This window comes from Pongo abelii, chromosome 5 (assembly GCF_028885655.2).
Source record: "Pongo abelii isolate AG06213 chromosome 5, NHGRI_mPonAbe1-v2.0_pri, whole genome shotgun sequence".
Classification (NCBI taxonomy): Eukaryota; Metazoa; Chordata; class Mammalia; order Primates; family Hominidae; genus Pongo; species Pongo abelii.
In genome coordinates, this window is record NC_071990.2 from 169,041,157 (window position 1) to 169,053,607 (window position 12,451).

The window sequence follows — 12,451 nt, forward strand, 5'->3', positions numbered from 1 at the left end:
GCTGGATCTTGGCTCACTGCAGCCTCTGCCTCCTGGGATCAAGCAATTCTACCTTAGCCTTCTGAGTAGCTAGGACCACAGGCATGTACCACCATGCCCGGCTAGTTTTTGTATTTTTAGTAGAGACAGGGTTTCACCTATGTTAGCCAGGCTGGTCTCAAACTCCTGGCCTCATGTGATCCCCCCGCCTTGGCCTCTCAAAGTGCTGAGATTACACACGTGAGTCACTGTACCTGGCGGAAAGGCTTTATTAAATAGCCATTTATTTCTAGTTAGCTTTTGTTCATTCAGTTTTCTTTCTTGGTAACTACCTTAAATGAAGCTGTTCTTCTTGGAGTTTCTGGTTATTACTGTGGTCTTTTCTTTGCCTTAAAGCAAAACTAAATTAGTGACCTCCAATAACTGAATTATCTAGATTAAGATCGTTTTCAGTCCGTGATTTTTCCTGTATTCACTCTTGTCTGTAGTTTAGCATTGGTATTAATACAACACTCAATTACTTTGTAAACGAAATGGAATACCTTACTGATTTCACTCTGTAATAGTGATGGGAGGAGAAAATTACAGTTCCAAGGTATCAGAGTCTGTTTTACAATCTGTCTGCAAGCTTTTCTGACTTTTCAGTTTTTGTGTAAATTGGATTTGAATTGAATGCATAAGAACTGTAATTAAGATACCTAGTAATTTTCTTTGTGAGATAGTTTTACAGCAAGACTATGGACCAAGAGAAAGGGCAAGGACTTATTTGTTGAAAAGGATTGTACTTATAACTTAAATTTCTGAATATCCGAAGAATAACAAAATGAGAGAATATGTGGGGGGCAGATGAACAGACACATAAAAGCATCTCACAGTATCTCGGGATGGAACTGTTGCATCTCTACAAGATGTTCCTATTCTTGCGTGTTATTATCTGGCCCAGGTGTTGGCACACTTGTTCTCTAAAAGGCCACGTAGTGAATATTTTAGGCTTTGCAGGCCGTAACTACTGCACCTTGCCATTGTATGGAGAAGACAGCCATAGATGATGCCTAAGAATGTGGGTGTGGCTGTGGCTGTGGCTGTCCCCTGGTCTGTCGCCACAACGATGAGTCTAGGTGGGACTGGGAAGGTTGGGTTCTGTCCTTGTTCAGCTGTCAGTGGGACCTGCCCAGCTGTATGTGCTATATTCTGGAGCCTGTATCTTCACCCGTGGTTTTTTCCTTACTTAAGAAATGTTTTCCCAGCCTGCATTATGCTTATATATCTATTAATATTTCCTTTCTCCATTATCATAAGTTGTTTATACAAATGAATAGATATAAGTTGGCTAATAGGTTAACTTTCCAGTTTAAAGTAGTTTAAACAGAAGTAAAAATCAGTCATTTCTTACAACACTTTGTGAACCCGGGGCTGGGAGTCTGAGACTCCATGGGCCGTCGTGTCTGCCCTTCTGTTTTTACTTCAGCCTCCAAAAGGACTCATGATCTGGCTTCAGGTGGCACAGTGTTAAAGTGTGTCACACCATGTCGAGTTTGATGTTAGAAACTTAACGTTCTATACCATCATATGAAAACATAAGAAGGGATAGTTTCCAGATTATACATTTTAAAGAATTTTTGTGAAATTTAACGTGGGTAAATTATGGTTTTAGAGTTAGCAGTTCATAGAGTGGTACTTCCTGTGAACAGAATCATACATTGGGACTATGCTCAGGTAAAGAAGTTTAATACAATTTTTCACTAATTTGTTTCTTAGATTAAATTGGAATAATGTCTAAGATGTGTTTTATTTTAAATTTTCACTTGAAATATTTGAGAGTAATCATAAAACATTGGACTCAAAAGATTGTACTAACTTTATTAGACATGATTTTAGGCAAATCGCTTCTCAACACAGGTTTAAATATGAGTTGGTTTATGAAGTATAAAGTAATACTTTAATTACAGCAACAGTTTTTTTAATTTTTAGTTTTTTTATTTCTGATTTCCATAGGTTTTGGGGGAACAGGTGGTGTTTGGTTGCATGAATCAGTTCTTTAGTGGTGATTTGTGAGATTTTGGTGCACCCATCACCCTAGCAGTACACACTGGGCCCAATTTGAGCCTTTTATCCCTCACCCTCCTCCCACTCTTTCCCTGGAGTCCCCAGAGTCCGTTGTATCATTCTTATGCCATTGCATCCTCATAACTTAGCTCCTGCTTGTAAATGAGAAGATGTGGTGTTTGCTTTTCCATTCCTGAGTTACTTCACTTAGAATAATGGTCTCCAGTTCCATCCAGGTTGCTGCAAATTCCAATATTTTGTTACTTTTTTTTTTTTTTTTTGAGTTGGAGTCTCGCTCTGTCGCCCAGGCTGGAGTGCAATGGCACAATTTTGGCTCACTCCAAGCTCTGCCTCCCGGGTTCAAGCGATTCTCCCACGTTCAAGCGATTCTCCCGCCTCAGCCTCCCAAGTAGCTGGGACTACAGGCACCCGCTATATTGTCCAGCTAATTTTTGCATTTTTGTAGAGACAGGGTTTCACCATGTTGGCCAGGCTGGTCTTGAACTCCTGACCTCAGGTGATCCGCCTGCCTCAGCTTCCCAGAGTGTTGGGATTGCAGGCATGAGCCACTGCGCCTGGCCTATTTGTTCCTTTTTGTGGCTGAGTAGTATTCCATGGTATGTATATACCACAATGTCTTTATCCACTTGTTGATTGATGGGCATTTGGGCTGGTTTCATGTTTTTGCAATTCCAAATTGTGTTGCTGTAAACATGCATGTGCAAGTATCTTTTTCATATAATGACTTCTTTTCCTCTGGGTAGATACCCAGTAGTGGGATTGGTGGATCAAACAGTAGTTCTACTTTTAGTTCTTTAAGAAATCTCCACACTGTTTTCCATAGTGGTTGTACTAGTTTACATTCCCACCAACAGTGTAAAAGTGTTCCCTTTTCACCACATCCTCACCGACATTTATATTATTTTTTGATTTTTTGATTATGGCCATTCTTGCAGGAGTAAGGTGGTATCTCATTGTGGTTTTGATTTTTTAAAATAACTTAAGACTACTCACATTCTGACACTTAATTATTTTCTTTCTTTTGAACAACAAAGCTTGATGACCTCACACAAGATCTGACTGTATCCCAGCTCAGTGATGTTGCGGATTATCTGGAAGACGTTGCATAGACACGAAGAAGAAAGTATTCTAATTAACAAGGACAGAGGACTGACCGGTTCCATTTTTTTTTTTTTTCCAGACAATCACTCAGCTGGAATGTCTGCTCTTTATTGGTGCCTTGCATTTCAAAAACACTGCAGATATTTTTTAAAAGTAATTTTCATTTTACTAAACAAAATACTTCCTATTTGAGCCCATGTGTGGAAGATTTAATATTCTTAATTTAACTGTACATTTCTTTTTGGAAATTGATGATCTACACTCAGTTTCATTACAGGGAAGGAACCCATGAAAACATCAGTGTTAAGAGCATGATGAAAGGTGTCAATAAAGCCGTAGGATCGCACAACCCTTTGTGTGTGTGGCTGCTGGTACGTGTGATCTTTGAAAACCTTGGCTTTAGCCCTCTGGAATCAGAGCTTACCCACCATAGTATATTTTGATATTAGGTGGCTCTACACATAGTTGGCAAAATGACTTGGTAAATTTGTAATACTGAAGTATATTAGTAGAAGTTAAATTTGATGTGTCAACTTTATTTTGTATTTCCTTCCATTTGGAAGGTTTGTTAGACCATTAAGGTTATATTAAAGTACTCTTTTGTGTGCTATTTAGTTTTGCTTGTTTTAAAGAAATCTAGAAGTGGTTATGAGTTTTAATTCATAGAATTGTCAATAACATAACATTTGCAATTGTCATTCCTCCTGTTTTAGTCGTAGGTTCTCTTCATTATAATTTATTATTTGTAAAGATTCCTTGAAACATATTCAGTACCAAAATGCATCTGAAACCATTAAGCAGTGCTTTTATTTCAGATCTGTAAGTTAATTGTATTAAAATCCAAATTGGAATGAAATAGTAGTAATGGCCTAAGACCATGTTCAGTTTGACAAGCTTTATATACTGTACATAATTTCATTGTAACCCTTAAAAAATAGAGCCAATAATAGAATTTCCGCAGTCTCATTTATACGGTTAAAGCATTATTGCTATTATGTAGGTCACGGACATTTATAATACTAAAGTATTTTAAAATGTGCAAGTAGAAAAAAACAGAAAGTGATGCATGCATATTTATATATAAGTAAAGCTAGGATTGTGCTGTTTTTGCACTTTATAATTTCAATTAAGTTGTAGCTTTTTACTACAAGTTACCTTTATTAGTAAAAGGAGCAAATTAGACCTAATTCATTGATCTCGGTTAAGTGAGCAGACTGCATGACTTGTGTAATGCCAGTTTCTCATTTCATATTAGCCTAAATATTACAGAAATTACTCCTTGGGCTCTAAAATGTAGAGGGAATGAAAATGTAAGGATTAAGGCTGGGTAACAGAATCTGGCTTTTTAAAATTTAAGTGAAACTGAGCTGTAAACATCAAGAGGAAGTAGGACATAAACTGGGCCGGTACAGCCTGGAAGCCCTGTGTATTTCTGCCCTCCGTCTGTGAGCTGCTATCTCACTCTCCTTCAGCTCTTCATGTCTTAGTAAACAGCACCACGTGCAGATGTAATCTTGTTGCAGTCCCCCAGTGTGGTTGTTATAAAATGCATTTCTTTGTAAGTCATCTCTGTAAACAGTCACTTTCTAAAAGCACTATAGTTCTGGTCGCCTGGAATCTGGATCACATGTATGATTTATTTTTAATATTTGATAGGAACTAGGTTTCAGTGAAATGATTTGAAAGCATAGCAGGATGTGGCTTTTTAAATTTATGAAACTTTCGAACAGTAGCAACTGAAATTTGTTACTTTTCTGTTATGCAGAGTATCAGACCTTTTGATAATATTTGGGAGGGTAAGAGAAATATGCCAAATGTGAAACTTTTTTGTCAGCACTACATGCATCTTTTTTTTTGCGGGGGGCAGGGGGGACGGAGTCTCACTGTGTCACTCAGACTGGAGTGCAGTGATGTGATCTCGGCTCACTGCAACCTCCGCCTCCCGGGTTCAAGCGATTCTCCTGCCTCAGCCTCCTGAGTAGCTGGGATTACAGGTGCACACCACCACACCCGGCTAATTTTTGTATTTTTAGTAGAGATGGGGTTTCACCATGTTGGTCAGACTGGTCTTGAACTCCTGACCTCGTGATCCTCCTGCCTTGGCCTCCCAAAGTGCCGGGATTACCGGTGTGAGCCACTGCACCTGGCCAGTACTATATCCATTTTATTGAATAATTTTGAATGACTTAAAGTTCAACTATGAAAAAGCTTTCTTTTCACATGTACTTTTTGATTAGGTATTATCAACTTATTAAACTTGAAGATGTGAAGTGACAGGTTTTGCATGTGATGAGTGTTTTCTGTTAAAAAATAAATATTGAAATATTAACCCATGAAATACATTTTTATGGTAACCTATGTTTTACAGTGGAGTTTTAAAAATGCTAGGTCTTTCATTTTATTGATAACTACAAATGAATAAAAAGCATTTATTCTCTTTGTTGATATTCGGTTGTGCTTTTATACTTTATGTTGGATGACAGCCTGTGGGCAGTTGTGTAGATGCCGCCATTAGTCCCTGCCTCATGCTTGCCCACAGCTCTTCCTCCCCTCCTTACTTCCCTCTCCTGCGCATGCACCAGAGCTGGGCCAGCCCACTGCCGCACAGCCTCTGCACCTGAGCTTGCCAGAGCCCTTCCTGTCTCAAGGTGTGATATTTGCCCCTCCTTGTCTGGAATGTGCTTCCCCTAGAACTGCATGAAGCTGGTTTGTTTCAGTCTCATGTTGAAAGATGCTTCCAGACCTAAGGGAGATGTCCATTCTCCTCCCTGTCGCTGCCCCACCGCTTCCATGTACCCCTTTTATTCATCTCAGCATGCTCTGCAATGGTCTTGCTTACTGTGTGTGTGTGTGTGTGTTTTAACTATGAGCTCGAGAGAACAGGGATTTTCTTTTAAAACCGCTGTGTACCTGGCACAACATTTGTCCCCTAGTATGAGCTCGGTATCTTTGGGGCTGGAAACAGGCTTGAGCACTGACATGGGGCCTGGAGAATGTGGTTTCTGGCTAGGCAGCTGCGACAATCTACAAAATCTGGGGGGAAAGCTGTCGTTACCCTAAACCTGGAGAGGTCCTAGGTTCAAGCCTGCAGGAAGGGGATCTGGTTCAGGAGAAGGCCGTCCTGGGAATTTGCCCCACCCACCAAGCTCAGCTGGAGCAGGGCCTCTGAAGGAGGTGCCCTCTGTGTGGCTCTGCTGTGGTGTTGCTTCATGAAGGACATGGGAGGAGGGCAGGACAGGAGAGGCAGCTCATCCTGGGGAAAAGTACACCCAGCCCAAGTTGGAGCCCTCCTGTGGCACTGGGTGGGGAGGGATTCCCGCCATCAGTTCTCTGTCCATGGGTGCTAGTCTCACCCCTGCCCTCCGAGCAGTCCGTGCTCCCAGTGTCCCTGTTCTCTTTTTTTTTTGAGGTGGAGTTTTGTTCTTGTTGCCCAGGCTGGAGTGCCATGGCGCGATCTCGGCTCACTGCAACCTCCGCCTCCTGGGTTCAAGTGATTCTCCTGCCTCAGCCTCCCAAGTAGCTGGGATTACAGGTGCCTGCCACCATGCCCAGCTAATTTTTATAATTTTTTTGTAGAGACGAGATTTCACCATGTTGGCCAGGCTGGTCTCAAATTCCTGACCTCAGGTGATCCACCCGCCTCAGCCTCCCAAAGTGCTGGGAATACAGGTGTGAGTCACGGCGCCTGGCCTAGTCTCCCTGCTCTAGGAAGGGACATGTTTGGGGAGAAAATCCAGGGCAGCTACCTTTGTAAGTTGTCCTAATGCTGCGTTCAGAGTTCCACACGTTCAACAAGCATCTGACATTTAAGGAAAGTGAATAGCATGTCATGAAAGACAGATGAACAAAGAACTGGTCTTGAAAAAAATGTAATCAGGGAGCAAGATAATTCAAGAACAAAAACCTGTGAAGGACTGAATGTGTCCCCCAAAATGTGTATGTCGAAACCTAATCCCACATAGGATGGAATTAGGTGGGGCCTCTGGAAGTTGATGAGATCATTAGCGCCCTTATAGGAGGCCTGGGAGAGCTGCTTTGCCCCTTGCAGCGTGTGAGGACACAGTAAGGAGGTGTTGCCTATGAGGAAACAGGCCCTCCCAGATGGTGAACCTGCCAGTGCCTTAACCTTAGACTTCCAGCCATCTGAGCTGTGAACACTACACTTCCATTCTTTATAAATTACCCAGTCCAAGGTACTTTAGGAACCTGAATGGATTAAGACAAACCTGATTATGCCACTCCGAGATTTGAGGTAACATTTGAATCTAAAAGAGGCTGTATGAAAGAGGTTATAATCAAAACGATTTTTGACTAAAAAATTGTTGGCCTAAGATAATTCAGTAGCAGGGCTGAATAATGGGATGACTCAAAATCAGTAACCTCAAAGGCAATTTCAAAGAAATCTCTATGTTTAGCAAGAAGACCAAGATGACAAGATGAGCCAAGAGACTTGGCCAGAGGACCTCCAGGCTGACAGTTTCCCCGAGGAAGTCAGATTGGAAAAGTGTCCTCAGGTTCAAGGAAACCTGGGTGTGCACTGGGTGAATGAGAGTGGCAGACAGAAGGAAACAGCAAGGCCTCTGAAGTAGGAGGGACAGCGTTTTTGAATGTGAAATGTATGCCCTGATAACATGTTTTTAAAAATGAATCTTGCTGCCCTTAGAAAATGAACCCCCGAACAAGGTAAGGTTGAGCTGGCCCCTTGTGTCATCGGACTTTGTGTTGTGGCCCTGCCTGCAGAAACGTGTGCTCCGCTACAGCCCTGGGAGGAGGAGCGAGCTCCCAACTCCTGCTCCACTTCTAGCACATGCTGTGCTTGGCCACTTCTCTGCCTGCTAGTTTAACAGCTGCGCTGGGCAAGATTTGCCCTCTGCACACCAGACCGGCTTCCCAAGAACCAGGGAAGAGGAGAGGGCATGCCTGGGGCCTGAGCTTAGCAGGCTGGGTGGAGGCAGGAGGTACTGCATGGAGGAGCATGGACAGTGGCATGCAGCAGGCCAGTCATTCTGCGGTTTTAGCTGGAGGTTTGTTTTTGGAAGTTTATAGAATCACCAGATTTGATGATGAAACTTTTTTTCCATAAATGTTTAATTTTCAGACACTTGTATTTTTTTTTTCTTTATTTTTTTGAGACTGAGTCACTCTGTTGCTCAGGCTGGAGTGCAGTGGTACTAGCTCGCCTCACTGCAACCTCTGCCTCCCAGGTTCAAGCGATTCTCCTGCCTCAGCCTCCCAAGTAGCTGGGATTACAGGTGTGTTTCACCATGCCCGGCGAATTTTTTTGTATCTTTAGTAGACACAGGATCTCACCATGTTGGCCAGGCTGGTCTTGAACTCCTGACCTACGGTGATCCCCCCCCACTTCCCCGCCCCCAGCCTCCCAAAGTGCTGGGATTAGAGGCATGAGCCACCGTTACCCAGCCCTGTATTTTCTTTAAAAACCAATTTTGGACCCGGCGCGGTGGCTCACGCCTGTAATCCCAGCACTTTGGGAGGCCGAGGCAGGCGGATCACGAGGTCAGGAGATCGGGACCATCCTGGCTAACATGGTGAAAACCCATCTCTACTAAAAATACAGAAAAAAAAATTAGCTGGGCGTGGTGGTGGTGGGTGCCTGTAGTCCCAGCTACTCGGGAGGCTGAGGCAGGAGAATGGCATGAACCCAGGAGGCGGAGCTTGCAGTGAGCCCAGATCACGCCCCTGCCCCAGCCTGGGCAACGGAGCGAGACTCCGTCTCAAAAAAACAAAAACAAAAACAACAACAACAACAAAACGATTTTGGCATGTTTTATAAGTTGCCAGACTATTGGATATACATCTTAATCATACTTTGTTTGAAATCCTTTGTGGTTTCTAAAGCACTAGTAGCTTTCTGAAAGGAAGATTTTTAATGAATGAAGCACGCTTCATCCTGCACATCCCCTCCTGCCCCAGCACCCCTACTGCCCATGCGCCTCTCCTGCCCCAGCACCCCTACTGCCCCAGTGCCAGGCCTTTTCTAGCAGCTCCCATGGGTTCATCTCTGCTGCGGGCATTGCTCCACCAAGGGGTAGTGCGCTCCCTGCAGGTAAGTGGTGGAACTTCATGTTTCCCTCTAGTTTTCTCTTTACATTTTAACATACACTATTATGTGTAAATATATTAATTATATATTAATTACATTTATAGAGGTTGGGTATATATGGAAGATCATATCTGAGCGTGAATTACATTCTCCAGTATTTTTATTTGTCATGATTTATTGCAGGGTTCACTTATTTGATCTACCCCAACTTATTTAACACACATTTCCAAGAAAATATCCATCACACTAGAAAGAAAGAAAGAGGAAGGAAGGAAGTGAGGGAGGGAGAGAAGGAGAAAGGAAGAAAGGGAAGGAAAATGGAATGGAGGAAGGGAAAAATGGAAGGAGGAAGGAAGGAAGGGAAAGAAAGAAGAAAGCCATTTGTTCCTGCAAACCTAAACCTCTTTGTAGTAAGTTCTGGCAGAAGGTGTTTCTGGAGTTAAACTACAGGCTTGGAAATGGAATTTCTTAGCCTAATTTCTAAATTGGAACTGCTTATGCAAATTAACACTCCATACGTTTCAACAAGCAGTTGGCTGATTTCCTCTGTCCACTCCGCCAGCAGATGCAGAGGTGGCCCCATCCTGTGATGTGCCACCACATCCCTTTTCAGTGAGGGGCTTTGTTGGCTGCTGTGGGCATTCTCATGGCCTCTCCAGGGATGGCCTCCACTGTAGAGACCTATGTCACCAAGGCCAGGCCCTCCCAGGGGGCTCCATCCAACGACCATTCTGCCTCAGAGTAAGAGGCCCAGCACTCTCAGCCTGAGTCCATTCTGGCTCCAGAGCTCCCTGAGAGCTTGCCTGGCAAGTTCCTCTTGCTATTCTAGCTTCCAGCAGGCGTTGATTTCTGGGGCACTTTTGATAAACTCCTGGCAGGAAACTCAATCTCTAGGGGTCAGAGTCCACTTCCTGGGGAGCCCAATCTGTGACCCCTAGGAGTGGGGACCATGGAAGCGCTTGGCTCTCCAGCATGTGCTGAATAGGGGTGCTGTCTGCAGTGTCCACGTGGAAACCTGGCTGGGAGAATGCCTGTGTGCTCCGCGTGGGGATATAAAGGTGTGAGCAAACCTTCTTCAGGGAGGGGATGTTCAATGCGATATTTGAACATTGGGACCTGAAAAACTGATGGGCTGATGGGGTCTGCCCATGATTGGCAGCCCTCGCAGAATCACGAGGGAAGAGCACAGGCCACCCTAGATGGGAGGGGTCCCCTACTGGCAGGGAGGTGCTGTGGGGGCAGCAGGCACGTGCAGGAAAACGGAAAAGCAGAGTAATTGAATGTAAATCATGCAACTCCACTACAGTGGTTAGAAGCCTGGATGGGCAACTTGGCTGAGTGATGTTGGGCAAATTATTTAATGTCAGTATTCTCAGTTTTCTCATCTGTAAAGGGGATTAAATACTTCCTTCCCTTACAGGGCTGCCCTGGTCTTAAGTAATGCCTGCAGAGAGCTTAGCATTGTTCTTGGCAAGCCACTAGTACTCAGTAAATACTATTTTTATTAAGAAGGTAAGATTCACAGGACTTAGTGTCTTAACTAGATGTTGAGAGTAAAAAGAGAGAATACTTCTCGGATGATTGTTCAGTTTCTGATGAATATCTGTTCCCCTTTCAAAACCTAATTCAGATGTCACTTCCTCCTCGAAGTTCTCGCCCCGCCCCGAGCTACTGTGATGTATTTTTATGACCTGGTAGCTTTTTTCTCATATCCCTATTAGTGGTATTGTGGTAAGAACATGAGACACAGAATCAGAAACCATGGATTTCTGGTCTTGACTCCACTACCACTCAGAGGAACCTCACGGTGGATGCCATAAGAGTTTACACTGAAAAGGATTTTCATGACAACCTGCATTTTCATTTCGTTCACAAGAGAATTATGAGACTAGAAAAACAACAATTCTTAGTATACCACAGACTGTGGTGCCTAGGAATAACAGACAAGCTTTAACTCACACGATGAGCATCTTTATTTAGCTCTGCTTTTAGATATCTGCATGATAAAGATGAGTGATCCAACATTAGAAATCATCTGGACATTAAAACTGAATTGTAGGCAAGCGTGGTGGCTCACACCTGTAATCCCAGCACTTACGGAGGCCAAGGCGGGCAGATTGCTTGAGCTCAGGAGTTTGAGACCAGCCTGGGCAACATGGTAAGACCCGTATCTCTACAAAAAATATAAAAATTAGCTAGGCATCGTGGCCTGTGCCTGTAGTCCTAGCTATTGAGGAGACTGATGCAGGAGGATCATTTGAGCTCAGGAGTTTGAGACCATTCTGGGCAATACGGTGAAACCCTGTCTCTACAAAAAAATGCAAAGATTAGCCGGGCATGGTGGCACATGCCTGTGGTCCCAGCTACTCGGGAGGCTGAGGCAGGAGGATTGCAGGAGGTTTGCTTGAGCCGGGGAGATTGAGGCTGCAGTGAACTGAGATTGATTGCATCACTGCACTCCAGCCTGGGTGACAGAGTAAGACCCTATCTCAAAAAAAAGAACTAATTGTAACAAACTATCTTTCAAATTATATCAAAACAGTAATTCATAAATTCCATGTTGCCCAGAGATCGTGAGGAGTTCTTCTATGATTTGACAGTGCAATTACTGAAGGGGAAGACACCTTCAGTAATTACCATGCAAATACATGGTAAAAATATTCAAATTATTACTGATTTGACACAAAATATTGATGTAAATAACAAAACTGTAATATGCCATTATGATGACATTAATGAAAAATTGGTTAATGAATGTCATTGAAAGAGCGTGTACATCACTAAATGTTCTTAGTCACTGAAAGTGTGAAATATCCTCTAAACTCATATGTGGAAAAATAACTTGAAAAAGGTTTCCAGAAATGTGACAATTCTAGCACTTTCATGACATTTTAAAAAAGGGATTGTAAAGACTGATGAAACCCTTAAAGCCTCTCAAGAATTAAAAATCATTTTTGATCAACAGAGTAAACTGATTTTTTATCTCTGTTGAAAGATATTTTTAAAATCATTGTCCTATGGAAAGGTCATATCAGAACGTTTGCTGTTCAATGTAGCACAGATGTATCAAAAAGCCATGCCAGGCAGTTATAGATATCTTAGTTTTCTGGATTTTGTGACGTTTGTGGTATTTGTCAGATTTTTAAAATTTGTGATTTGTTGGGATTTGTTCCTCATTCACAGGTAATTTTATATACTTTTGTATTCACTTTCGAAAAGAAGGCAACTCTAAATTTTATG

The 12,451-nt window shown here is 42.8% G+C and overlaps 1 protein-coding gene across 6 annotated transcripts in view; it reads left to right on the forward strand.

Moving 5' to 3' along the window:
* CEP43 (centrosomal protein 43) overlaps positions 1-5,594 on the forward strand; it is a 43,288-nt gene extending 37,694 nt beyond the window's left edge. For all 6 annotated transcript variants that reach the window (XM_024248710.3, XM_024248712.3, XM_054558440.2 and 3 more), the window contains one exon: positions 3,081-5,594. In XM_024248710.3, the coding sequence (XP_024104478.1) occupies positions 3,081-3,155 (75 nt within the window). In that variant the 3' untranslated portion in view covers positions 3,156-5,594. The remainder of the gene's footprint in view (positions 1-3,080) is intronic.
* Positions 5,595-12,451: the final 6,857 nt, after the last annotated feature.